General features: G+C 46.3%; 1 protein-coding gene across 10 annotated transcripts in view; it reads left to right on the top strand.

Moving 5' to 3' along the window:
* The window catches only part of MTMR3 (myotubularin related protein 3), a 230,354-nt gene that overhangs the window by 88,634 nt on the left and 115,280 nt on the right, over positions 1 to 26,440 (top strand). For all 10 annotated transcript variants that reach the window (XR_006275855.1, XM_043497966.1, XM_038372838.2 and 7 more), the window contains 2 exons: positions 20,936 to 21,016; positions 22,733 to 22,822. Coding sequence is in view for 9 of the 10 variants with exons in the window: in XM_043497966.1 (XP_043353901.1) it covers positions 21,014 to 21,016; positions 22,733 to 22,822 (93 nt within the window). In the remaining variant the exon portion in view is untranslated. The remainder of the gene's footprint in view (positions 1 to 20,935; positions 21,017 to 22,732; positions 22,823 to 26,440) is intronic.

The following is a 26,440-nucleotide window of genomic DNA, read 5'->3' as shown; positions in this document are numbered from 1 at the left end:
TGAAATAAGTACATCATCCTGCTTCCTTCCAGATACAGAACAAAAATATTTATTAACACTAATTTCTGCATTGTTAATAATTTTATCATCTCCATCTAGTAACAGTCTTATGCCATTGCTCGTTTTCTTTTGTTTCTCCTTATTGTCCTTAGCCCTGGCACGCATGGATTTTCCACAATGTCTTCAGCTTTCTTTATCCATTTTCCACACCTCATAACTTCTAATTTATATTGATTGCTATGTATTTCCCATTTTTTTCCCCGTTTGCTATTAATTACTTTTTCATTTCTTAATTTCTGCTTTCAGGTCACCACTGAACTAGGATGGGCTTTTAGCTAAAATTTCTCCTCTTTCTTGATTGTGGAATCATGGGGTTTTTGGCCATGAAATAAACTCTTCTTAAACAATTCCCGATTTTCATTCACATTTTTCTGTGTAAAATTTTCCTCCCAGTCAATTTTGCTCATACATTTTCTCAGCTTTGAGAACTTGGTGTTTATACAGCTTTATACAGGATAATGCGGTCCTCATCTTATTATTGGAGCTCCTAAATGCTATAATACAAATAATAATATCACATTCTGGAGCGCAGACCAGACTAGTGACTGATTTTATCAACACCTGCCCTGCAACGTTGGGTGCTTCACAATGCTTTGCTGCTGTAGCTGCCAACTTAAGTCCCTCACAAATAGCCAAAAGCATGCAGGTCACACCCTGAGTATCTGTGTAGAACTGCAACCTTACAGCAACACTCCAGTCAACTCTGGCTTCCACCAGCCTTGGTTACCACTTGCAGGGTGACCCCAACACACTTCCAGCCCTGGATTTTCCCCAGAAACATGTATTCTGCATTGTCCCGCTCTTTCCTGGGAAGTTCAGATACAAGAGGTCCATTGCTCCTGAAAGAACAACAGGTTGCTTCTTTAATTTGAGTAACCAGACAATTCAATTTAAACATAACAAGATTAGTTTTCATTAAAAACAAAACAATTTAACTATAAAGAGAAATTGAGTACAAGTATAAGGTAATAAGTCAGAAATTGTTATAATGGAAGTAAGGATAAAATGTTTTCTAGTAGCTAAATCTTGACAAACTAGACTTGATTCAAGGTAAAATCTTTACTACATATTCCCAGCAACATAGCTGACCAAGTGAGAACATATGAACATAAAAATGGCCATACTGCATCAGATCAAAGGTCCGTCTAGTCCAGTATACTGTCTGACAGTCAGTGCCAGGTGGGAGGGAATGAACAGAACAGATAATCATTAAGTGATCATCCCGTCACCCATTCCCAGCTTCTGGCAAACGAACAGCTAGGGACATCATCTCTGTCCATCCTGGCTAATAGCCATTTATGGACCTATTCTTTATGAATTTCTCTAGTTCTTTTTTTAACCCTGTTATAGTCTTGGCCTTTACAAGATCCTTGGGCAAGGAGTTCCACAGGTTGACTGTGCATTGTGTGAAAAAATACTTTTGTTTTAAATCTGCTGCTTATTAATTTCATTTGGTGACTCTTGGCATCATTGTGGATAGTTCTCTGAAAACATCCACTCAATGTGCAATGGCAGTCAAAAAGCAAACAGAATGCTGGGAATAATTAAGAAGGGGATAGATAATAGTACAGAAAATATGTCTCTATATAAATCCATGGTATGCCCACATCTTGAATACTGTGTGCAGATGTGATCGCCTCATCTCAAAAAAAAAAAAATATTGAAACTGGAAAAGGTACAGAAAAGGGCAACAAAAATGATTAGGGGTATAGAACGGCTTCTGTATGAGGAGAGACTAATAAGACAGGGACTTTTCAGCTTGGAAGAGAGACAACTAAGGGGGAATATGATAGAGATCTATAAAATTATGACCGGTGTGGAGAAAATAAATAAGGAAGTGTTATTTACTCCTGCTCATAACACAAGAACTAGGGGTCACCAAATGACATTAATAGGCAGCAGGTTTAACACACACAAAAGGAAGTATTTCTTCATACAATGCACAGTCAGCCTCTGGAACTCCTTGCCCGAGGATGTTGTGAAGACCAAGACCATAACAGAGTTCAAAAAAGAACTAGATAAATTCATGGAGGATAGGTCCATCAATGGATATTAGTCAGGATGGGTAGGAATGGTTTCCCTAGCCTCTGTTTGCCAGAAGCTGGGAATGAGGAACAGGGAAGATTACCTGTTCTGTTCATTCCCTCTGGGGCACTTGGCACTGGCCACCGTCGGAAGACAGGATACTGGGTAGATGGACCTTTGGTATGACCAAGTAGGGCCATTCTTATGTATAGTTGGGATGGTTTCCAATGTGCATTACTTTGCATTTATCAACATTAAATTTCATCTGCCATTTTGTTGTCCAGTCACCCAGTTTTGAGAAACCCTTTTGTAGCTCTTCGCAGTGTTCCTGGGACTTATCTTGAATAGTTTTGTATCATCTGCAAATTGTCACCTCACTGTTTACCCCTTTTTCCAGATAAATTATTAATATCTTGAATAGGACTGTTCCCATTACAGACCCCTGGAGGACACCACTATTTACCTCTATCCATTCTGAAAATTGACAATTTATTCCTACCCTTTATCCAGTTACCAATGTATAAGAGGACCTTTCCTGTTCTCCCAAGACAGCTTACCTTGCTTAAGATCCTTTGCTGAAGAACCTTGTCAAAGGCTTTCTGAAAATCCAAGTACACTATAGTCACTGGATCCCCCTTGTCCACATGCTTGTTGACCCTCTCAAAGAATTCTAGTAGATTGGTGAGGCATGATTTCACTTCACAAAAACCATGCTGACTGTTCCTCAACAAATTATGTGCATCTGTATGTCTGACAATTTTGTTCTTTACTATAGTTTCAACCAGTTTGCCCAGTACTGAAGTCAGGCATATCGGTCTGTAATTGCTGGGATCACCTCTGGAGCTCCGTTTAAAATTGGCATCACGTTAGCTATCCTCCAGTAACTTGGTTCAGAATCTGATTTAAACGGTAGATTACAGACTACAGTTAGTAGTCCTACATTTTCACATTTGAGTTCCTTCAGAACTCTTGGGTGAATACCATCTAGTCCTGGTGACTGATTCCTCTTTAATTTATCAGTTTGTTCCAAAACCTCTTCTAATGACACCTCAATCTGGGACAGTTCCTCAGATTTGTCATCTAAAAATTATGGCTCAGGTTTGGGAATCTCCCTCACATCCTCATCCACGAAGACCGATGCAAAGAATTCATTCAGTTTCTCTACAATGGCCTTATCGTCCTTGAGTGCTCCTTTAGTATCTCAGTCGTCCTGTGGCCCCACTGGTTGTTTAGCAGGCTTCCTGCTTCTGATGTATTTAAAATTTTTTTGCTATTACCTTGGCTAGCTGTTCTACACCTTTTTTGGCCTGCCTAATTATATTTTTACACTTCATTTGTCACAGTTTATGCTTCTTTCTATTTTCCTCACTAGGATTTAACTTTCACTTTTTTAAAGGATATTTGCCTCTCACTGCTTCTTTTACTTTGTTGTTGTTTTGCCAGGGTGGCGCTTTTTTGATTCTCTCACTATGTGTTTTTTAAATTGGGGTATACATTTAAGTTGAGCCTCTATTATGGTGTCTTCAAAGTTTCCATGCAGTTTGCTGGGATTTTTGGTGCTGTACCTTTTAATTTCTGTTTAACTAATTTCCTCATTTTTGTTTAGTTCCCCTTTCTGAAATTAAATACTACAGTGTTGGGCTGCTATGGTGTTTTCCCCATGTAACAGGGTCCTCTGCCTGCCCCTCTTCCTGGGGCCTGCTGACTGCCCCAATAAAACTCAGAGAGGCTTCCCGTTATGCAGTCCCTGTGGCTTTATTTACACACAAAGTTCTCCCACCACCAGTGTTGAGCTAGTTACAAGGCTTACAGCTTAGTTCCCTCTTTGGCTAGCAGTCAGCCCACAGCCAGGAGACTGTCCCTTCTCCTGGCAGCCCCCCTTCCTCCTGGCTTCCAACCCTTATAACTGCTGGCTTGTCAGGCCCACAGGTGGAGCCAATCCCCAGGCCAGGCATCATGCCTATTACACCAGCCCCAATCTATTTCTCTTGATTGGAGCTGGCTGAGCAGGGACTAATTAGGTGCTTTTGCAGTAGCTCCTTGCTACACACCTCCCCCCTTAAGCTGGTGCCAGGCCTGGTTTTCCTCGGTCCTGCTTCCCTTGGCCAGGGGGTTTACTCTGGGGATCGGCTCCCTGCCCAGCGGGATGTTCCCTGGGCTCTGTCTCGTGAGGTTTTGGCATGCCCCATCCCCAAAAGATGCATTGGGTAGGGGACGGGGCACCCCACAGCTCTACGCTCACCCAGAGGTCTTCACACCAGTTGCACGGTTGGGCTGGCTGCCCCAGACACTCCCCTTTGTTCTCTGGTTGGGGAGACGAATCAGAGCCCCCTACCCCAAGTCTGGCCCTGATCTCAGGATTGGGACCCCACTCAGAGTTTGGATCTCCCCTTTTGGGTTTTCCCCCTCCGATCTTTCTGTACCCTCGTCTCAATCTGCAGGATCCCCTCCCCTGATGGGTCCTGCCCGGGAAGCTCCATCCCCTCCTTGGTCACTCCTGTAGGATCCCCACCTTGGCTATGTGGTCTAGGAGTCTCTTCTCCTGGAGGTTATGGGGACTCCGCCCTGCCAGGGCCCACCTCGGTACGGGCCTCGTCCCCCATCTCCAGGGCTCTTTCCTGTTTTGGGGGTTTCCTCCTCGGGCTCCCTCTCTCCTTTGGGGAAGGGTTTGAGACCTCCCTCAAGACCATGGGATAGGCCAACCTCCCTATTACCCCCACCTGCTTCCAGGCAAACCTCCCCTGCACCTCCAGGGATACCTGGACCACAGGACAATACTCCTTATCCCCGTGGATGCATTCCACTAGCATCCTTGCCCCAGGGATAAGATAATGTGGCTTCACTAAGCTCTGCTGTATAAGGGAGTAAGTGGAGGCTGTATCCACTAGACCCCTCTGGGGTCTTTCCAACCCTCCCTGGGATAGTGGCCAGCCCACGGTTCTTTTCCTGCCCCCAATGTTAGTCCAGTCCTGGCTTTTATGTCCCAGCTGTCCACACCACCAGCATATGGTTATAAACTGGCCACCAGGAAGTTCAGACTTGAAATCAGACGAAGGTTTCTAACCATCAGAGGAGTGAAGTTTTGGAATAGCCTTCCAAGGGAAGCAGTGGGGGCAAAAGATCTATCTGGTTTTAAGATTCTACTTGATAAGTTTATGGAGGAGATGGTATGATGGGATAATGGGATTTTGGTAAGTAATTGATCTTTAAATATTCAGGGTAAATAGGACTAATCCCCTGAGATGGGATATTAGATGGATGGGATCTGAGTTACCCAGGAAAGAATTTTCTGTAGTATCTGGCTGGTGAATCTTGCCCATATGCTCAGGGTTTAGCTGATCGCCATATTTGGGGTCGGGAAGGAATTTTCCTCCAGGGCAGATTGGAAGAGGCCCTGGAGGTTTTTCACCTTCCTCTGTAGCATGGGGCACGGGGTCACTTGAGGGAGGATTCTCTGTTCCTTGAAGTCTTTAAACCACGATTTGAGGACTTCAATGCTCAGACATAGGTGAGGTTTTTCATAGGAGTGGGTGGTTGAGATTCTGTGGCCTGCGCTGTGCAGGAGGTCGGACTAGATGATCAGAATGGTCCCTTCTGACCTTAGTATCTATGAATGTTTATGAGCTGCCCCAAGCAGCTAGGGGTCCCCTTGGGCTCCTCCCGCCACTTGTCTACTGGCTTCACCCTGGGGTGCTTGTGGGTTTTCCTTCCTCCCTGTGTCCCTCAGGGCTCAATGCTCCCTTGGTGGGATGTCGGCCTCTGCATATTCTTCTGTTCTTTGCATGACGGCTTATAGGGTGGCCGGCTGATGTCACCTCACCCAAACCTGCACGCTATCGGGTAAACACTGTACAAACTGTTCAAGGACCACTTGATCCATTACCTGCGGCACGGTGTGTGTATTGGGCCTCAACCACCTCATTGCCCGAAAATCCGAGGCAGTCCAGGATCACTGCATCGTAGTCCCTAGATTGGGCCTCCCTCAAGGCCACATACACTGCCTGAGCCTCCCCAGCCAGATAGGGGGCCAGCCGCAGTGCCCACGTTGCCCTGTCCCATCCCACGCCCAAGGCCATAAGCTCAAAGGTACCGAAAAAGGCGTTGGGGTTGTCAGCTGGGGCCATCTTACAAAAGCTGAGGCCTGGGTGCCCTCTCCCCCTGCAGGACTTACCAACTTCTGAAGGAACTGCTGCTGCACTCTGGACTGCTCCTTAATAAAGTCCTGTAATGCCCCTTGTTGCTTCACCTGCCACGCGAGTAGAGCTTGCCTCTCCACCTGGTGGGACTGTTGGAACGCCTGAAGCACTTTCTGCATCTCTCCATGTTGTTCCGTGAGCCACTGCAGGGTGCCTTCCATTGTGGGGTCGCCAAACTGTATCTCTGGCCTCAGATCCCGGACAAGCCCCCATATGTAACAGGGTCCTCTGCCCACCCTTCTTGCTGGGGCTTGCTAACTGCCCCAATAAAGCTCAGAGGCTTTATTTACACACAGACAATTCTCCCATCACCAGTGTTGAGCTAGTTACAAAGCTTACAGGGTTAGTTCCCTCTTTGGCTAACAGTCAGCCAGGAGACTGTCCCTTCTCCTAGCAGCACCCCTTCATACTGGCTCCCAGCCCTTATAACTGCTGGCTTGTCAAGCCCACAGGTGGAGCCAATTCCCAGGCCAGGCATCGTGCCTGTTACACTAGCCCCAATCTATTTCTCTTGATTGGAGCTGGCTGAACAGGGGCTAATTAGGTGCTTTTGCAGCAGCACCCTGCTACACCCCACCACAGGGTTGTTAAACTTAATTATATTATGGTCACTATTACCAAGCGGTCCAGCTATATTCGTCTCTTGGACCAGATTCTGTGCTCCACTTAGGACTAAATCAAGAACTGTCTGTCCTCTTGTGGGTTCCAGGACTTGCTGCTCCAAGAAGCAGTCATTTAAGATGTCAGAAAATTCTCTGTATCCCGTCTTGAGGTGACATGTACCCAGTCAATATGGAGATAACTCAATAATAAATGGGGGATTTTAACTTTTTATTGCAATAGCCTCTCTGATCTCTCTGGACATGTCACAGTCACTATCACCATCCTGGTTAGGTGGTCAATAATATATCCCTACTATAATTATTATTAGAGCATGGAATTACTATCCATGGAGATTCTATGGTAGTTCGGTTCATTTAAGATTTTTACTTCATTTGATTCTATGCTTTCACATATAGTGCCACTTCCCCACAATCACGACCTATTCTGTCCTTCCAGTATGTTTTGTACCCTCGTCCCATTGATAATCCTCATTCCATCAAGTTTCTGTGATGCCTATTTTATCAATATCCTCATTTGAAGCACTCCTAGTTCAGCCATCTTATTATTTAGACTTCTAGCATTGACATGTTTTTAAAGTGCTTATATATCATTTTTCAGCTGTCTGCCATTACATGATGTAATTGAATGGGACTTTTTTCATTTGACTGTTTTTCCATCAGATCCTACCTGTATTTTATCATTTTCAATCCTCCCTTCCCTAGTAGGGCATAGAGAATCTCCATCTCCATAGAGAATCCTCCCCTAAGGGATGTCTGTCTGAACCACGTGCTCATCTGCATTTGTTGGCTTTCCTCCAGCCCTTAGTTTAAAAACTGCTCTACGACCTTTTTAATTTTAAGTGCCAGCAATCTGGTTCAGTTTTGGTTTAGGTGGAGCCCATCCTTCCTGTATAGGCTCCACCTTTCTCAAAAGTTTCCCCAGTTCTTAATAAATCTAAACCCCTCCTCTCTACACCATTGTCTCATCCATACATTGAGACCCTGCAGTTCTGCCTGTCTAACTAGCCCTTTGTATGGAACTGGAAGCATTTCAGAGACTGCTACCATGGAGGTCCTGGACTTCAATCTCGTACCTAGCAGCCTAAATTTAGCTTCCGGGACCTCTCTCCTATCCTTCCCCATGTCATTGGCACGTACGTTTACCACTACCACTGGCTCCTCCCCAGCGCTGCACATAAGTCTATCTAGATGTCTCAAGAGATCCGCAATCTTTGCACCAGGCAGACAAGTCACCATGCAGTTCTCCTGGTCATCGCAAACCTATGTTTCTAATGATCAAATCGCCCATTACTAATACCTGTCTCTTCCTAATAAGCAGAGTTCCCTCCCCCAGAGAAGTAGCCTCAATGCGAGAGGATACCACATCATCACCTGGAAAGAGGGTCCCAACTATGGGATCCTTTCCCTCTGCTCCAGTTGGATGTTCTCTTTCCCTGAGACTTTTGTTGTCCTCCACAGAGGCTCTCAGACCAGGGGTGGGACTGTTCTACTGAATCCCAGAAAGTCTCATCTATGTACCTCTCTGTCTCCCTTAGCATCTCCAGTTCAGCCACTCTGGTCTCCAAAGCCCATACATGGTCTCTGAGGGCCAGGAGCTCCTTGCACTGACTGCATACATACACCACCTGCTGCATTGGGTGCAATAAACTGGATAGACCTCACTCTGTTGCTGGACTTCTGCCTGCATTCTCTTTTTACTCATGAAGCTTGTTTCTTTGTTATTGTTTTGTTTTTATCAGGGGGTGTTTTTGGCTTTAAGCTTAAAGAAGTTTAAGGAATGTTAAGTGTATCTAGCCCCCTCACACTTTCCCTGTAAACTCCCTTGCAAAACTCCCCTGATAACCGCTCCTGTTCACTAGCTCCTCTGGCCACTTAGGAGCAGGCTTTTTAAAGCACTGGTCTTCCTGAGTAGCCCCACCCCGGTTAAGGGTTGATGGGGGTTAAAGGGCTTAGGGATCAAAGCTTCATCAAGAAGCTCTCAGCCTTGCCTAGCAGACCGTTAGGCTCAACACACACAGTCAGCACATGTCCCCCAAACAGACTACATGGTATATTTCAGTCAAGCAGCAAGCACACCGCAAACTCAAACACACATACTTCAGGCAACAAACTTACCTCAAGGGTCACATAATTGCTTCTCCTTCACCTGGAGAACTCCCTCACAAAAGTCACCTGTTAGCTGCTCCTGTGTGCTAGCTCAAGTCATGATCTGCCCCCAAACTCAAAAGGACTGGTTCCTTTGTCATCTTAGCTGAAAAAGCAAGAAAGAGAAATAGATTGGGGTGGTTTTGCCCCTCGCTTTTATAGTCCCGTCCCCCTTTGAAGTAGGTTCTTCTGAGGATTACCCCTCAAAGCACAGTTTATTCAGACAAAAAAAAGGAGTACTTGTGGCACCTTAGAGACTAACAAATTTATTAGAGCATAAGCTTTCGTGAGCTATAGCTCAAGCTCACGAAAGCTTATGCTCTAATAAATTTGTTAGTCTCTAAGGTGCCACAAGTACTCCTTTTCTTTTTGCGAATACAGACTAACACGGCTGCTACTCTGAAACCTGTGTTTATTCAGACAGTAAAGGCGGCTATATGGAGTCTGGGGTGAAGTTGCCCCCATGCTCTTTCTTCTCCCCTGTGTATGTTGAAATGCAGATTTGCTTTTGCAGACTGAAAGACCCTGTTTATTACTTATATGTAAATTGAAATAAACATTCCTTTGTTTAAGATAGGCCTACTTAACCACTCCTGCCTAATCAGGACTACATGGGTTTGTACTGTGCTGTGCTACCAGCATCATACAGGGAGGATTCATAACTTTACATATAATGTTGCTAGATACATTTCACCATGAAATTGACCAGCGAGTTACTAGTTTTCAGATGATGCCTCGTAAGGGATATTTTGTACAAAGATTAGTATAAAAGTTTGTATGGTGTGAATACAGGGTGCATTCAGTCATACAGTAACTCCTCACTTAAGGTCATCCCTGTTAACATTGTTTCGTTGCTGATCATCTGGAGAACATGCTTGTTTAAAATTCCGCAATGCTCCAGTAAAACGTTGTTTGGCAGCCACCTGCTTTGTCCACTGCTTGCAGAAAGAGCAGCCTGTTGGAGTTAGCTGGTGGGGGCTTGGAACCAGGGTGGGCCGGCAGCCCCCCATCAGCTAAGTTCCCTGTGCGGCAGCTGCCCATCAGGCTATCAATTGCTGGGCAGTTCAGCTGTCCCACATCCCACTGCCATGTGCTGCTCCTGCCCTCTGCCCTGGAGCTGCTCCTGCGAACCTCCTGTTTGCTGTGTGGGGCAGGGGAAGAGGGGTTCTAATATCAGGGCGTTTTCCCTCCCCCCCACTCCTTTATCCCACCTCTACAGAGAAGGAGGGATATGACAGAGCTCAGGACTGAGGGAGCTTGCTGGCAGCTGCTGTCTCAACTTGCTGATCTATTTAAAAAGGCAGTGTATGTTAAGTGGGGTCAGTGTACTTAAACTGGCAATGCGTGTCTCACACACACACGATGTGTGTCTGACTGTCTCTCCCACCCACACACACAGTGTGTCTGTCTTTCTCTGCCATGCTGTCTCCTCTTTCCATTTGTGCTGCCTTGTAGAGTGTGAGACTACATTAACAACACTGTGTTAACCCTTGAGGGCTCAGCTGAGTGCCAATTCATCATTTAGCAGTAAGGCATTCCCTGGGAAATATCCCACGCTATGACTCCCCCACCTCAACCAAGCTTCACAACCATCATTACTCTGTGTGTATTAAATTGTTTGTTTACAACTTATACTCGTGTGTGTGTGTGGTGACAAAGTTCCTTCTCTACCTTGGTGGGTCCTGCGCTTATTGGCAGATTTGCTTGCCTTAGAGATTCATGGCTCAAATCTGCCATTCACTCAGATAATCTCAACACTGGCCAGCATGCGGGGGGGGGGGAGGGAGAGAAGAATGACCCCTGCAGTCTCTGCTGATCCACCATGTAGGTCAGGGAACAACCCAGAGACCTCCCCTCTGGTGGAACCCACAGTCCAGGTCAACTCCTCCTGTGTCTGATCAGGAGTTGGGAGGTTTGAGGGGAACCCAGGCCCACCCTCTACTCCGGGTTCTAGCCCAGGGCCCTATGGATTGCAGCGGCCTAGGGTGCCTTCAGGAACAGCTGTGCAACAGCTATAACTTCCTGGGCTACTTCCCCATGGCCTCCTCCCAACACCTTCATTATCCTCATCACAGGACCTTCCTTCTGGTGTCTGATAACACTTGTACTCCTCAGTCCTCCAGCAGCATATCCTTTCCCTTCCAGCTCCTCCCATACCTCTCCCTAACTGAGGTGAGCTCCTTTTTAAACCCAGGTGCCCTGATTAGCCAGCCTGTCCTAATTGTTTCTAGCAGCTTCTTCTTAATTGGCTCCAGGTGTCCTAATTAGCCTGCCTGCCTTAACTGATTCCAGCAAATTCCTGCTTGTTCTGGAACTGCCCCGTCACCTTACCCAGGAAAAAGAGATCTACTTAATCTGGGACTAATATATCTGCCTTCGATCAGTCTTCTGTAGCCATCTAGCCTGACCCTGTCACAAATAAATATATAAAATATCTTTTGTCTGGCGAAAAACATTTCCCTGGAACATAACCCCCCATTTACATTAATTTTTCTGGGGAAATTGGATTCACTTAACATTGTTTCGCTTAAAGTAGCATTTTTCAGAAACATAACTACAATGTTAAGCGAGGAGTTACTGTATGTATTATTGGTTAGGTTCGTTCTCTGTTTTCCCATATTGAGTATAATCTGGTCATGATTACTGGTCCCTAAGTAACCACCAATCATAATGAGGTCTAAATGAGTTACTTTCCTGGGCGACGGGTATAATAGGCCAGGGGAGGCTCAGCCTCCCCGGCGCTGCCGCCACTGCTGGACCACTGGTAGCAGGGTTTTGGGGGAAAGTTTTAAATTTATTATAACCCACACAGGTTCTGGGGCGCGGACGAGACCACTCCAGAACCTGCATGGGGAATAGCAAAAGCTTCTTCCGGAGAAGAGAAACTTTGCTGCATGCTTTTCTCCAGGTGGCTTGGGGTCTGGGGAGGAGAGGAAAGGGGCGGCGCAGCTGCAGTTGGCCCGGGACCCCGAGCAGGGGAGCTTGGGACATCAGCCAGGTGTCTTGGGGCTTCAGATAGCTCCTGGCTTCTCCAGCTCGGTACTTCTCTGGCCAGATGTGTATATCTCTCTCGGGTAGGGTGACCAGACAGCAAGTGTGAAAAATCGGGACAGGGGATGGGGGGGTAGCAGGCACCTATCGAAGAAAAAGCCCCAAATATCGGGATTATCCCTATAAAATAGGGACATTTGGTCACCGTAGTCTCGGGCTCAGGCTGGGGGTGGGGGAAAGGGTTGGCAGCAGGGGCAGAGCCGGGGCTAGTCTCCCTGAAGGGGGGCTCCACCCGCCACCCATGGTTACTTTGTGTTGGGCACAGTACCTTTTGTATTAGAAAATTATCATCATCATAGGTGATCCCTTGATTCAAGGATAATCTCTATCACAGCTTTACAGATGGTTCCTGAGATGACTCAAGAGTCAGATCCTGGAACCACATATCCGCCCACAGTAGGTACAGACATTTTCTGGTGGGTCAGCTGCCTGCTTGAGAAAGTTTTTTCTTTTTTCTTCCTTTTCTCTCTCTCTTTTCAGCCCCGAATGCAATGCGCTTCTCCTTGAAGCAGTCCATTGCCTTATGGAGGATGTGGTGCCATTGAGGTCGGTTGGTGGCTTGTTGCTCCCAGCTTGTGATGTCCTCATCAGTTTCCTTGAGATACGCTTTCAGTGTGTCTTTGTAGCGTTTCCTCTGACCACCTCGGGAAAGATGCATCTCTCGTTGGAGAGATGCATCTTCATCATCTGGACCCATGGAAAAGAAGCTCTTGAGGAATTCCACCATGATTTCAACAATTTCCATCCCACCATCAACCTCAGCCTGGACCAGTCCACACAAGAGATCCACTTCCTGGACACTACGGTGCTAATAAGCGATAGTCACATAAACACCACCCTGTATCGGAAACCTACTGACCGCTATTCCTACCTACATGCCTCTAGCTTTCATCCAGATCATACCACTCGATCTATTGTCTACAGCCAAGCGCTACGATATAACCGCATTTGCTCCAACCCCTCAGACAGAGACAAACACCTACAAGATCTCTATCATGCATTCCTACAACTACAATACCCACCTGCTGAAGTGAAGAAACAGATTGACAGAGCCAGAAGAGTACCCAGAAGTCACCTACTACAGGACAGGCCCAACAAAGAAAACAATAGAACGCCACTAGCCATCACCTTCAGCCCCCAACTAAAACCTCTCCAACGCATCATCAAGGATCTACAACCTATCCTGAAGGACGATCCCTCCCTCTCACAGATCTTGGGAGACAGACCAGTCCTTGCTTACAGACAGCCCCCCAATCTGAAGCAAATACTCACCAGCAACCACACACCACACAACAGAACCACTAACCCAGGAACCTATCCTTGCAACAAAGCCCGTTGCCAACTCTGTCCACATATCTATTCAGGGGATACCATCATAGGGCCTAATCACATCAGCCACACTATCAGAGGCTCGTTCACCTGCACATCTACCAATGTGATATATGCCATCATGTGCCAGCAATGCCCCTCTGCCATGTACATTGGCCAAACTGGACAGTCTCTACGTAAAAGAATGAATGGACACAAATCAGACGTCAAGAATTATAACATTCAAAAACCAGTTGGAGAACACTTCAATCTCTCTGGTCACTCGATCACAGACCTAAGAGTGGCTATACTTCAACAAAAAAGCTTCAGAAACAGACTCCAACGAGAGACTGCTGAATTGGAATTAATTTGCAAACTGGATACAATTAACTTAGGCTTGAATAGAGACTGGGAATGGATGAGTCATTACACAAAGTAAAACTATTTCCCCATGGTATTTCTCCCTCCCACCTCACCCCCCACTGTTCCTCTGATATTCTTGTTAACTGCTGGAATTAGCGTACCTTGCTTGTCACCATGAAAGGTTTTCCTCCTTTCCCCCCCCTGCTGCTGGTGATGGCTTATCTTAAGTGATCACTCTCCTTACAGTGTGTATGATAAACCCATTGTTTCATGTTCTCTGTGTGTGTGTATATAAATCTCTCCTCTGTTTTTTCCACCAAATGCATCCGATGAAGTGAGCTGTAGCTCACGAAAGCTTATGCTCTAATAAATTTGTTAGTCTCTAAGGTGCCACAAGTACTCCTTTTCTTTTTGCGAATACAGACTAACACGGCTGCTACTCTGAAGTCTCTAAGAACAACAGTTAGGAGAAGGCGAGTAACTGTTTTTTTCCAGGGAGACTCAGAAGTGCTCCTGGACCTCACAAACTGTTTGCCCTGAAAAGAGTGAGGTTTCCGTGTGTTTTTTGGAGGGCCCCACCTTCTGCATTAGGTCTACCACCTGCTGGCCGTACCCCTTTAATGCATGCTATTCCGATGGCTCCATCAGCACCACCAGTTGTGCAGGACTCCAGTTCCTCTGAGTCAGAGGATTTGGATGTTCGACATCTGCAGCTTCCAATCCAGAGATATGACTACCAGAGGGTTGTGGCAGCATTGTGGCAGTTCTCTCCTTTTACTGCAGCCAAGGAGCCATTGGTATCTGGCTCCTTGCAAGCAGACGGACTCCAAGCTGCACAGCCTAAAGGACTCCAGATCTACCTTGAAGTCCTTAGGGTATTTATACACTGGCACCACAGGGAAACATTGGTTTCAGAGTAGCAGCCGTGTTAGTCTGTATTCGCTGTATGCTCTAATAAATTTGTTAGTCTCTAAGGTGCCACAAGTACTCCTTTTCTTTTTAGGGAAACATTGTAAGCCTCAACTGGCCTCTCAATTCCTTGTCACCTGTCTGGCAGCACTCTCACAGGAAGAGGAGTAGGGGCTTTAGGAGAATACTTCCTCCCCAGTCTTTGTCTGCGTCTGTGCCTGCTCCCCAGATGCTCTGGTGGGTCCAAGAAGGGATGCTCAGGGCCGACGTACGAGGACAGAACTTGGATCCAATCTCCCTAGTATTTGCAGAATGCGTATCCCATTTCTATCAGGGGTGGGCCCATATTACAACAGACGGGCAAGATAGCGGTGTGATATACCCTTCAGTGCATTTCCCCACCTCCCCGTCCCTCTTCAGTGATCCTTCTCATGAGCAGCTTCTAGCTCAAGAGATGCTCCTAAGGGTGGGAGCTGTGGAAGAGGTTCCACTGGTGTTAAGGGGCTGAGGGGTTCTGCTCCCGATATTTCCTAATCCCAAAAGCCAACAGTGGTCTCAGACTGATTCTGGATCTAAGCAATCTCAACAGATACACTAAGAAGCTAAAGTTCCGCATGGTCTCCTTGGCTTCCATCATCTCCTGCCTGGGTCCAGGGGACTGGTGCACCACCTTCAATTTGAAGGACGCTTACTTCCATATCTCGATTATTCAGGGACACAGAAGGTTCCTTAGGTTCATTGTGAACCATGTGCACTACCAATATGAAGTTCTTCCATTCGGCCTGTCAACAGCCCGTCAAGTGTTCCCAAAGTGCATGTTGATCATTGCAGCCTTCCTGATGAGACAAGCAATTCAGATCTACCTTTACCTCGACAACAGGCAAATCAGAGATCGGACCAAGGTCCAAGTGGAGTCTGATATAAAGTTAATCCAGTCAACATTCCAGGACTTAGGTCGGCTGATAAATGTGCAGAAGTCTACCCTCTCCCCAGTTCAAATGATAGAGTTTATAGGGAAATCCTCAACTCTGTCCAAGCCAGAGCCTTTCTCCCAGAAGCGTGGTTCCAAGCAATAGTGATGCTTATAGAGAGCCTCAGAGATCACCCCATCACAACAGCGAGGAACTGCTTGAAGCTCCTGGGCCACATGGCCTCATGCATCTGTGTGGTGCAGTACGCGAGACTTTGACTACGACCTGTCCAGGTGTGGCTGGTATCTGTGTATTCACCAAACCTCCAACATTTGGACACGTTTCAGAGTAGCAGCCGTGTTAGTCCGTGTTCGCAAAAAGAAAAGATAAATGATAAATGATCTGGAGGATGGTGTGGATTGCACTCTCAGCAAATTTGCGGATGATACTAAACTGGGAGGAGTGGTAGATACGCTGGAGGGGAGGGATAGGATACAGAAGGACCTAGACAAATTGGAGGATTGGGCCAAAAGAAATCTAATGAGGTTCAATAAGGATAAATGCAGGGTCCTGCACTTAGGATGGAAGAATCCAATGCACCGCTACAGACTAGGGACCGAATGGCTCGGCAGCAGTTCTGCGGAAAAGGACCTAGGGGTGACAGTGGACGAGAAGCTGGATATGAGTCAGCAGTGTGCCCTTGTTGCCAAGAAGGCCAATGGCATTTTGGGTTGTATAAGTAGGGGCATAGCGAGCAGATCGAGGGACGTGATCGTTCCCCTCTATTCGACACTGGTGAGGCCTCATCTGGAGTACTGTGTCCAGTTTTGGGCCCCACACTACAGGAAGGATGTGGATAAATTGGAAAGAGTACAACGAAGGGCAACGAAAATGATTAGGGGTCTAGAGCACATGACTTATGAGGAGAGGCTGAGGGAGCTGGGATTGTTTAGTCTGCAGAAGAGAAGAATGAGGGGGGATTTGATAGCTGCTTTCAACTACCTGAAAGGGGGTTTCAAAGAGGATGGCTCTAGACTGTTCTCAATGGTAGCAGATGACAGAACGAGGAGTAATGGTCTCAAGTTGCAATGGGGGAGGTTTAGATTGGATATTAGGAAAAACTTTTTCACTAAGAGGGTGGTGAAACACTGGAATGCGTTACCTAGGGAGGTGGTAGAATCTCCTTCCTTAGAGGTTTTTAAGGTCAGGCTTGACAAAGCCCTAGCTGGGATGATTTAACTGGGACTTGGTCCTGCTTTGAGCAGGGGGTTGGACTAGATGACCTTCTGGGGTCCCTTCCAACCCTGATATTCTATGATTCTATGAAAAGGAGTACTTGTGGCACCTTAGAGACCAACAAATTTATTTGAGCATAAGCTTTCGTGAGCTACAGATGAAGTGAGCTCACGAAAGCTTATACATTTGGACACAGTTATCACAGTTCCACCATCGGTGATTTCCTCTCTCAACTGGTAGCTAGACCCACTTGGGAGTCCCATTTTCAAGTCCCCAACCATCAGTGTCTCTTGTTATGGACTCTTCAGCGATGGGCTGGTGTGCTCACTTGGAAGCTGGTGTGCTCCCTCAGAACTCATGGCTCTGGAAGAGCTCTCACTGCACATCAATGTCAGGGGTCTCAGTGTGGTTCACTTGGCTTGCCAGGCATTCCAGCCCCATGTGGCGGGCAAGAACATGTCAGCTCTTACAGACAGCACAACGACTATGTTTTATATCAACAGGGAGGGAGAAGTGCACTCCTCTTACCTGTGCCAGGAAGCACTTTGCTTGTGGGACTTTTGCATAGCCCACTCGATCCACCTCGAGGTCTCAAATCTGCTGGTTTCACAAAATGAGCTAGCGGATCACTTTATGAGATCCTTCTTGAACCACCACAAGTGGTCCATTCATCCAGATATCGTGAAACCATTTTCCAGAGGTGGGGGACTCCCCAGATAGATCAGTTTGCAACAAAGCACAACAGGAAGTGTTTCCAGTTCAGCTCCCTCCTGGGTCACAGCCCCAGATCTCTTGCAGACACCTTCCTCCTCCTTGGATGAGACATCTCTTCTACATGTTTCCTCTCATTCTTCTTATACACAAGGTCTTGCTGAGGATCAGAAAGGACAGAGCATGAGTCATCCTGATAGCCCCTGCCTGCCCCACCATTGGTTCGCCACATTCCTAGACCTCTTGGTGGAGCTGTCAATCCTTCTACCTCTGTGTCTACACCTGATCTCTCAGGACCACATCTGCCTGCATCGCCTGAACCTCGAGTCCCTTCATCTGACAGCCTGGAAGCTCCATGGCTGAACCCCGCAGAACTAGCATGCTTAGGGCAGGTCCGTGAGGTCCTACTAGAGAGCAGGAAGCCGTCCACTAGAGCGACTTATCTGGCAAAGTGTAAGAGATTCTCGCTCTGGTCTATGCAGAAGGGTCTGTCACCTACACAATCATTAATACCATTCATTCTGGACTACTTACTATACCTGAAGCAACAAAGTCTAACTGAGTCATGTGTTAGGGTCCATTTGGCTGCAAACTCAGCTTTTCACCCATGGGTGAATGGCCATTCCGTGTTTTCAAACAACATCTATGATTGGTTTTTTAAGGGCCTTGAGAGATTGTACTCTCAGGTATGTAAACCAGTCCCTCCCTGGGATCTCAAAACTGACAGGACCCCCATCTGAGCCACTGGAACATGCTCTCTGCTCTACCTGTCCTGGAAGGTGACCTTCCTAGTGTCCATTACTTTTGCCAGAAGAGTCTTGGAGATCTGGACCCTCACTTCAGAACCACCATACATGGTATTCTTCAAGTACAAGGTCCAGTTGTGTCTTCATCCAGCTTTCCTTCCAGAGATGGTTTCAGAGTTCCATAGTAACTAGGGTATCTTCCTGCTGGTCTTTTGTCCGAAACCACATACCAACAGGGAAGAGCACAGGCTCCGCTTGCTAGATGTCAGATATGCACTGGCCTTCTACATAGAAAGGACTAAGCCATTTCAGAAAACTACTCAGCTATTTGTAGCTGTTGCAGAGGGGATAAAAGATCTTCCCATCTGAGCCAGAGAATTTCATCATGGATCGCATCCTGCATCTGTACATGCTATGACTGGTCAAAGGTTCGTGCCCCACCTGCCCTAACAGCACATTCCACAAGGGCCCAAGCATCTATGGCAGCATTTGTAGCACAAGTTCCTGTCCAGGACAATTGTAGAGTGGCAATATGGTCATAAGTTCACACTTTCCATCTCATTACGCCATCACCCAACAGGCTAGAGACGATGCTGGATTTGACTGAGCACTGTTGCAGTCAGCATGTCAATAAACTCTGAACCTTACCGATCAATGATACCATTCTTCAACCAGCACGACGCACCATGTGGCATGCCCTGGCTACATTCACCCTCAACTTGAAGGGGACTGAGGAAAGGTACCATGTCTCCATCAAAAGGTCCAATTTTTTTATTTTCACACCCTCCATCTAACTCCCTGGTGATCCAAGCAGCCACACCCATGCTCCACCCTGACAGACAGGGAGGGCAAGAGACTGGACCTTATGGATTGAAAGGTCTTCTCAGCAGGACTGCAGTTCTGGATTTCTAACTAAATTGGCACTGATGGCCAAGTGTGACTTTATCAAGTATGGATGGTGGGGTTTGCAGATTAATTACCTCAGCAGGATCATTTATAACAGTGGCAACAGTGCCGCAAATGCGTGGGATGGCTGCAGATACCACAGGCTCAGATCCCTTCAGCAACCCTGCACCCAGCTCAAAACCACTCTTTCCTCAGTCCTCATCATCAGGCTCAGTTTCCCCATAGACTCAAAATCCTTCTGTCCCCCACCTCCAGCTCATCTTCCACAGTGTATCCCCTTCCCCCCCATCTCAGAACTTCTTCATACCATTTGGGGGTCCTGGAGAAGTAGAATCTGAGACAGTAAAAAGATCATATTTGCTGGCAACAGAGGACCATATATTCTTGTCTTTGAGAAGCTAACCTGAGTTAGCCCCTCAGGTGCCTAGTCTCACCAGTCTGAGCCTGCCGTGTCAGTGCCTGTAGCCTGTATGCACTACCCTAGGACTCAAATGAAGTTGAAGCAGCTAAAGTTGCATCAAGAGTTCCACAGTGGTGGTAGATGGTACTGCACCCTGCAGAGCACAAAATCACATTATAGACCAGGGGTCAGCAACCTTTCAGAAGTTGTATGCCGAGTCTTCATTTATTCACTCTAATTTAAGGTTTTGCATGCAGTAATACATTTTAACATATTTAGAAGGTCTCTTTTTATAAGTCTATAATATATAACTAAACTATTGTTGTATGTAAAGCAAATAAGGTTTTTAAAATGTTTAAGAAGCTTCATTTAAAATTAAATTAAAATGCAGAGCGCCCTGGACCGGTGGCCAAGACCCGGGCAGTGTGAGTGCCGCCTTCGGCATGCGTGTCATAGGTTGCCTACCCCTGCCATAGACACAACAGTTGCTTTTTTAAAAAAAATCTGTCTTTAAACCTGTCGGTGTCCCTTTAAAAAAATTAATTCAGAGTCTGATTAAATATGGGATATATGGACCCTTGCTCATGCAAGAATCCCATTGATACTAATGGGACTATTTAGGTGCAACAGAGGTAGTAGGTCTGGGTTTTCCTTTCTCCTTGGGCATTTTTGCATATTGGAATGTGTCTTGCTTTTGAAATACATGCATCCACTGCTGTTTTGTGGTCGTCCCCCCAATAAATATTCTGTACAATATACAGAGTGCAGTTAGTGATATTGCAATGTCATTGTGCCTGTGGGCTAGTAAATTCAGTATGGCTTTCTTCATCAACCATAGTTCTGAAACTTCCATATATAAATGTAAGTGCAGATGAGCTTCAACACTTGAACACTGAACATATTTTAATGTATATTACTTGTATCCTTTTGTGTCATGTGGGTAGGAAAATCAATAATATATTTGTATAAAAAATAAACAGATGGGAAGAGTCTGCATCTACAAATGACTGAGGAATGTTCTCAGGGAACCCTGGAAAGCCATATGTTTAATTTAAATTATACAAACAGATTAGTCTAATTGTTACATTCAAACTATTATTCTCCTGGTGGTCTGTTCACTGGTGATTATTGAGAATGCATTAACGTAGCCAGGCATATTTCATAATGGTGTGTGCTTGTAAAGCAAGTTAGTTTGTATTGACTTTATCTATTCATTGATGTATAATTGTGGTTTTCTAGCTAGTCTTGCTTTTTAAAGTTAACTTGCATCTAAAATAACTTATTTGCCACCAGAAGATAAAATGAATTTGTCCTCACATTTAAATTTTGCTATTTTGTTTTCCAGCTTTTATTATTACGGAAAGAAGATCCTCAAAGTGTTGTGAGCAAAGACGAGGATTTCTCCTCCTAGCCTGGGCCTGTCATGGTAAGCACATGGGTTTTGTCAGGACTGACCAAAACAAAAGCAGGCTGCCGCACAAGAAGGATAAGAGTTGGAACTGTGTGATAATAAGAGATGCTATTCTCAGTACCTCACAGACATGTCACTCCAGGCTTCTGGTTGAATTGAAAGGATGGTTTTCATTGCCTTTTTATTTATCTTTGAGCAGTTTGTGTTTTAATTTTCTGATGATAGTCATCATTATTCCTTGTGTACCGTCTGCCAATAGTCTGGCATATAAACTAAGGCAGTATTCTTCCATCCAAATTCAGATTAATTAGCCATGTACTGTTCATGGCATTTAAGTCAGATTTATTGCAAGGCTGTTTGAAATTAATTTGCTAGTGCAATTTTACTGACACACTGTGTAGAGCGAGGCTATTCAAATTGTGCAGGAAAGGTTCAGATTTGTGTAGTATAAGGACTGAGTTCATTTCTGTAAGGCGGTCGTGGTTCTCTCCCCGCCTGTCAGGGAGGGAGACCATGCCCCCTCGCTGCAATGCTCCTAGAGCAACTCCGTTCAGGGGGAATTAGCCAGCAGTTAATAGGCCCTTGCCTTCAGTCCAGACTGGGTATCAGTTGGGTCTGTTAGCTCCAACATTCAGCCAGAGCGGGACAGAACACATTTAATGTGTCTGACCTGCAGTCGGGCCGGGTGGCAGCAAGTCTATAGCCCAGAGCCTTCACTCAGGGTGGGGCAGCAGTCAGGTAAGGGGGCTCTGGCCTTCTGTCAGGCAGAGCAGCCCAACACAAAAAACAGTCTCAGAGGAGATTAGCTCTTTGATGGGAAAGCCAGCTAAACCATCTGGGGTCCTAGCTCAGGTGGGCGTCAGACCAGTGCAGGCCTCCTGGCTGCCACCCCGACGGTCAGGTGGTAGGGGGATGCGGGCCCACCTACTCCACTGCGTCCCAGCCCAGGGCCCTAACAGTAGCAGAGTGGTCCACCACTGGGTCAGCGGGGAAATCTGGCCGCAACACACTGGCTGGCTTGCAGTCAGTAACACAGCCAAACCCTATTTAGCTTCCCTGGGCTCCTTCCTACACTCCCAGTTTGGGGGTACCTGGGTTCCAGTGTTGTCATTGATCTCTCTGGGGCAAACAGCGAGTGGCAGCCCAACAGCTCCCTGGAATCTGGCAGCTCCGGCAGTCTCTGATACTGTAGCAGCCTCTGTCTGGTCCGGGTTCCAGGGGTTGGGATTGGGGTGGGGCATGGGAGAGACGTCCTGCTCCTCTTGCAGCTCTGCCCCAACTGAGCTAGAGGGCCGGCCTTTATAGTTCCAGTTCCTGTCCTGCGCCTCTGCTTCCGGTGGGGTGGCCGCTGATATCTTGGTTCTGCCCACCAGGGGGCAGTCATGGTTCTCTCCCCACCCATCAGGGAGGGAGACCGCGCCCCCTCGCTACAATTTCCTAAAAATTGCATTTAAAATTGAAAAGGAAATACTTTGCTTCATGGTTTTGTGTTTAACAAAGGAAAGAGGTCCCAAATCTGTGTTTTGCACTGTAAAGTTGTGGGCCACTAGTAATGTAAAATTGCAATTATTATGTCACTTCTGTTGGTCACTGGTAGCTGAATTCTCGTAACAGTTCATCGTGCCTAAACCTTTCATTGGTCACTGGGAACTCTTCATGCCTTCTGTCAATGGAGAGGTCTGCTGTGAATGGGTAGCAGTGTTGAAATTAACTGTAGAGTTTTGTTTCTAGGATGAAGAGACTCAGCACAGCCTTGAATGCATCCAGGCTAATCAGATCTTTCCCAGGAAGCAGCTGATACGAGAGGATGAGAATCTTCAGGTAGTCACTGGATCACTCTTTGCCTTTACTGCACTGCAAGATGTGCAGATCTGTTATTGCTCTATCTAATCAAGATCACACAGTACAGCAGCTGAGCTATTTGAGTTGGCCTCTGGCATAGAAGTTTCATCTAAAGTTCCACACAGTGATAGGGAAGATAATAGTTTAAGAAAATATAAATTTTCTTTTGAAGCATATCACTGTGCCAGAGAGAGAGAGACCATGCATTGTGTTGTCCAAAGGGTTTCTGTAGAGTTTCTGAAAATTATAGCCAGTGCTCACTAAGCTTACTCAGGGACTTTTCAATCACTTAGAAATTTTAATTTCTCCTCTTACACCCAAATCTAGTAAAGGATTTATTTTTAATAGGAACTGTTTATGTGAAATGTTGGAATTATTTGTTTATCCATTTTTGTTATTGGTAAGACAAAAAGTCTTACAATGCATAAAGTGTATTTTTCAATTTCTAATAACTCCAAAATGTTGTAAGGAGTTTTCATCACCTGGCTTTTAAACTGATTTCGTTAAACTAGTGGCAAACCCCATTTAGACACATTTATTTCGGTTTAAGAGTGGTTTATTTCAGTTTAACTTAAACCTATTCCTAATATCTTTACTCTAAACTGATACAAACCAGGTTTGTGTCAGTTTAAAAGTGTTCACAAGGCCTTTTGCCCTGGCTTAACTAAATAGATTTTAAATTCATAGATTCATAGATTCCAAGGCCAGAAGGGACATTGTGATCATCTAGTATGACCTCCTGTATAACACAGGCCATAGAATTTCCCAAATTAATTCCTAGAGCAGATCTTTTAGGAAAACATCTGAACTTGATTTAAAAATTGTCAGCGATGGAGAATTCACCGTGACCCTTGGTAATTTGTTCCAGTGGTTAATTACGCTCACTGTTAACATTTTTTTGCCTTATTTTCAGTCTGATTTGTCTAGCTTCAACTTCCAGCCATTAGATTGTGTTATACTTTTCTCTGCTAGATTGAAAATCCCATTATTAAATATTTGTTACTTGTACTTGTAGACTGTAATCAAGTCACCCCGTAACCTTTATTAAGCTAAATTGATTTAGTGCAGATGACACTAAACTGCGAGGAGTGGTAGATACGCTGGAGGGTAGGGATAGGATACAGAGGGACCTAGACAAATTAGAGGATTGGGCCAAAAGAAATCTCATGAGGTTCAACAAGGACAAGTGCAGAGTCCTGCACTTGGGACAGAAGACTCCCATGCACCAGTACAGACTAGGGACCGAATGGCTAGGCAGCAGTTGTGCAGAAAAGGACCTAGGGGTTACAGTGGACAAGAAGCTGGATATGAGTCAACAGTATGCCCTTGTTGCCAAGAAGACCAATGGCATTTTGGGATGTATAAGTAGGGGCATTTCCAGCAGATTGAGGGACGTGATCGTTCCCCTCTATTCGACATTGGTGAGGCCTCATCTGGAGTACTGTGTCCAGTTTTGGGCCCCACACTAGAAGGAGGATGTGGAAAAATTCGAAAGAGTCCAGCGGAGGGCAACAAAAATGATTAGAGGGCTGGAGCACATGGCTTCTGAGGAGAGACTGAGGGAACTGGGCTTGTTTAGTCTGCAGAAGAGAAGAATGAGGGGGATTTGATAGCTGCTTTCAACTACCTGAAAGGGGGTTCCAAAGAGGATGGATCTAGACCAGAGGCAGGCAAATTATGGCCTGCAGGACTGTCCTGCCCAGTCCTTGAGCTCCCAGCTGGGGAGGCTAGCCCCCAGCCCCTTCCCTGCTGTCCCCTCTCCCCTGCAGCCTCAGCTCTCGTCACAACTCCAGCGCTCTGGCCCACTGCTCCTGCCAGACAGTACGGCGGTGTGGCTGGCTGCGGCCGGGCAGCGGGGCTGAGAGCTCCTGCTGTGCAGCGCGGCAGCGTGGCTGGCTCCAGCATGTAAGAGGGTGGGGAGCGGGGGGATTGGATAAGGGACAGAGAGTACCGGAGGGCAGTCAAGGGACAGGGAGCGGTTGGATGCAGCGGAGGTTCTGGGTGGGGGAGGTGGTCGGGACGAGGAACAGGGGTGTTGTATAGGCGTGGGAGTCCCAGGGGACCTCTCGGGGCTGGGTGTGTGGATAGGGGTCGGGGCAGTCAGGGAGCAGGGGGTGTTGGATAGAGGGTGGGGTCCCAGGGGAGCCGGTTAAGCGTGGGGGGTCCCGAGGGGGGCAGTCAGGGGACAAGGAGCAGGGGGAGTTGGATGGTTCGGGGGTTCTGAGGGGGCAGTCAAGGGGTGGGAAGTGGGAGGGGGCGGATAGGGGAAAGGGGCCAGGCTGTTCGGGGAGGTACAGTTTTCCATACCCAGCCCTCCATACAGTTTCGCAACCCCGATGTGGCCCTCGGGCTAAAAAGTTTTCCCACCCTGATCTAGACTGTTCTCAGTGGTAGCAGATGACAGAACAAGGAGTAATGGTCTCAAGTTGCAGTGAGGGAGGTTTAGGTTGGATATTAGGAAAAACTTTTTCACTAGAAGGGTGGGGAAGCACTGGAATGGGTTACCTAAGGAGGTGGTGGAATCTCCTTCCTTAGAGGTTTTTAAGGCCTGACTTGACAAAGCCCTGGCTGGGATGATTTAGTTGGGGTTGGTCCTGCTTTGAGCAGGGGTTGGACTAGATGACCTCCTGAGGTCTCTTCCAACCCTGATATTCTATGATTCTATGATTGAGCTCCTTGAGTCTATCACTATAAGGCAGGTATTCTGATCCTTTAGTCATTCTTGTGACTCTTCTCTGAACCCCCTGCAATTTATCAAAATTCTTCTTGAATTGTGGCTACCAGAACTGGACACAGTATTCCGGTAGCGGTTGCACCAATGCCAAATATAGAGGTAAAATAACCTCTCTCCTACTTGAGATTCCCCTGTTTATGCATCTGAGGATGGCATTAGCTCCCTTGGCCACAGCGTTGCACTGAGACTCACGTTCAGCTGATTATCCACCACAACCCCCAAAATCACACCTTCAGTTAAACCAGTGCAACTTTGTTTTGTGTTATAAATCCATAAGGATAATTTTCACCAAGGCTAGGTAAAAGGAGCAAGAGCACATGATTTTACAAGTTTACAGTGAAAAAAGGCAGACACTTAATTTTTAAAATGAAAGTTTAGAATTTGAAGAATCTCAAGAAGTCCTGAAATCGCAGGATTTGTAGATTTTTCTTCTTACTTCCAATTTTCTGCTGTGCTTGATAATAAGACTGGTTCTTTTTTTGTCGGGGAGAAGGAGGGCGGGAGTTGAAAGAGTTTGCTGTGTGTTTCAGTCAGAAAAATGTATGCCAAATTTGGATATTTTAGTTCATACATTTTTTTAATTACTCATAAGCAAATAAATTTAACACTTTTTAGCCTAAAATGTCATTCTACTCTGAAAAGTGGCTGTAAAAAAGACATTGGGGTTGTCCCATGTTTACTGTCTTAGTGATTTGGTAAACATATATGTGTCATGACCCATGGGTCTGGAGCCCAGGCCTGCAAAATTCATGGGAGCAGCCATGTTCCAGTTCTCCATCCAGCTGGGAATAGCTTACCTGAGACCCATTAAGCTCAGCCTCAGTGTGAGGCTCTGCCCCTCAGGCTTGATTGGCAGAGTCCCA

Source organism: Dermochelys coriacea, chromosome 15 (assembly GCF_009764565.3).
Source record: "Dermochelys coriacea isolate rDerCor1 chromosome 15, rDerCor1.pri.v4, whole genome shotgun sequence".
NCBI classification, from domain to species: Eukaryota; Metazoa; Chordata; order Testudines; family Dermochelyidae; genus Dermochelys; species Dermochelys coriacea.
Note: the sequence above shows the minus strand (reverse complement) of the source record. Positions and strands in the feature narration are given on the sequence as shown.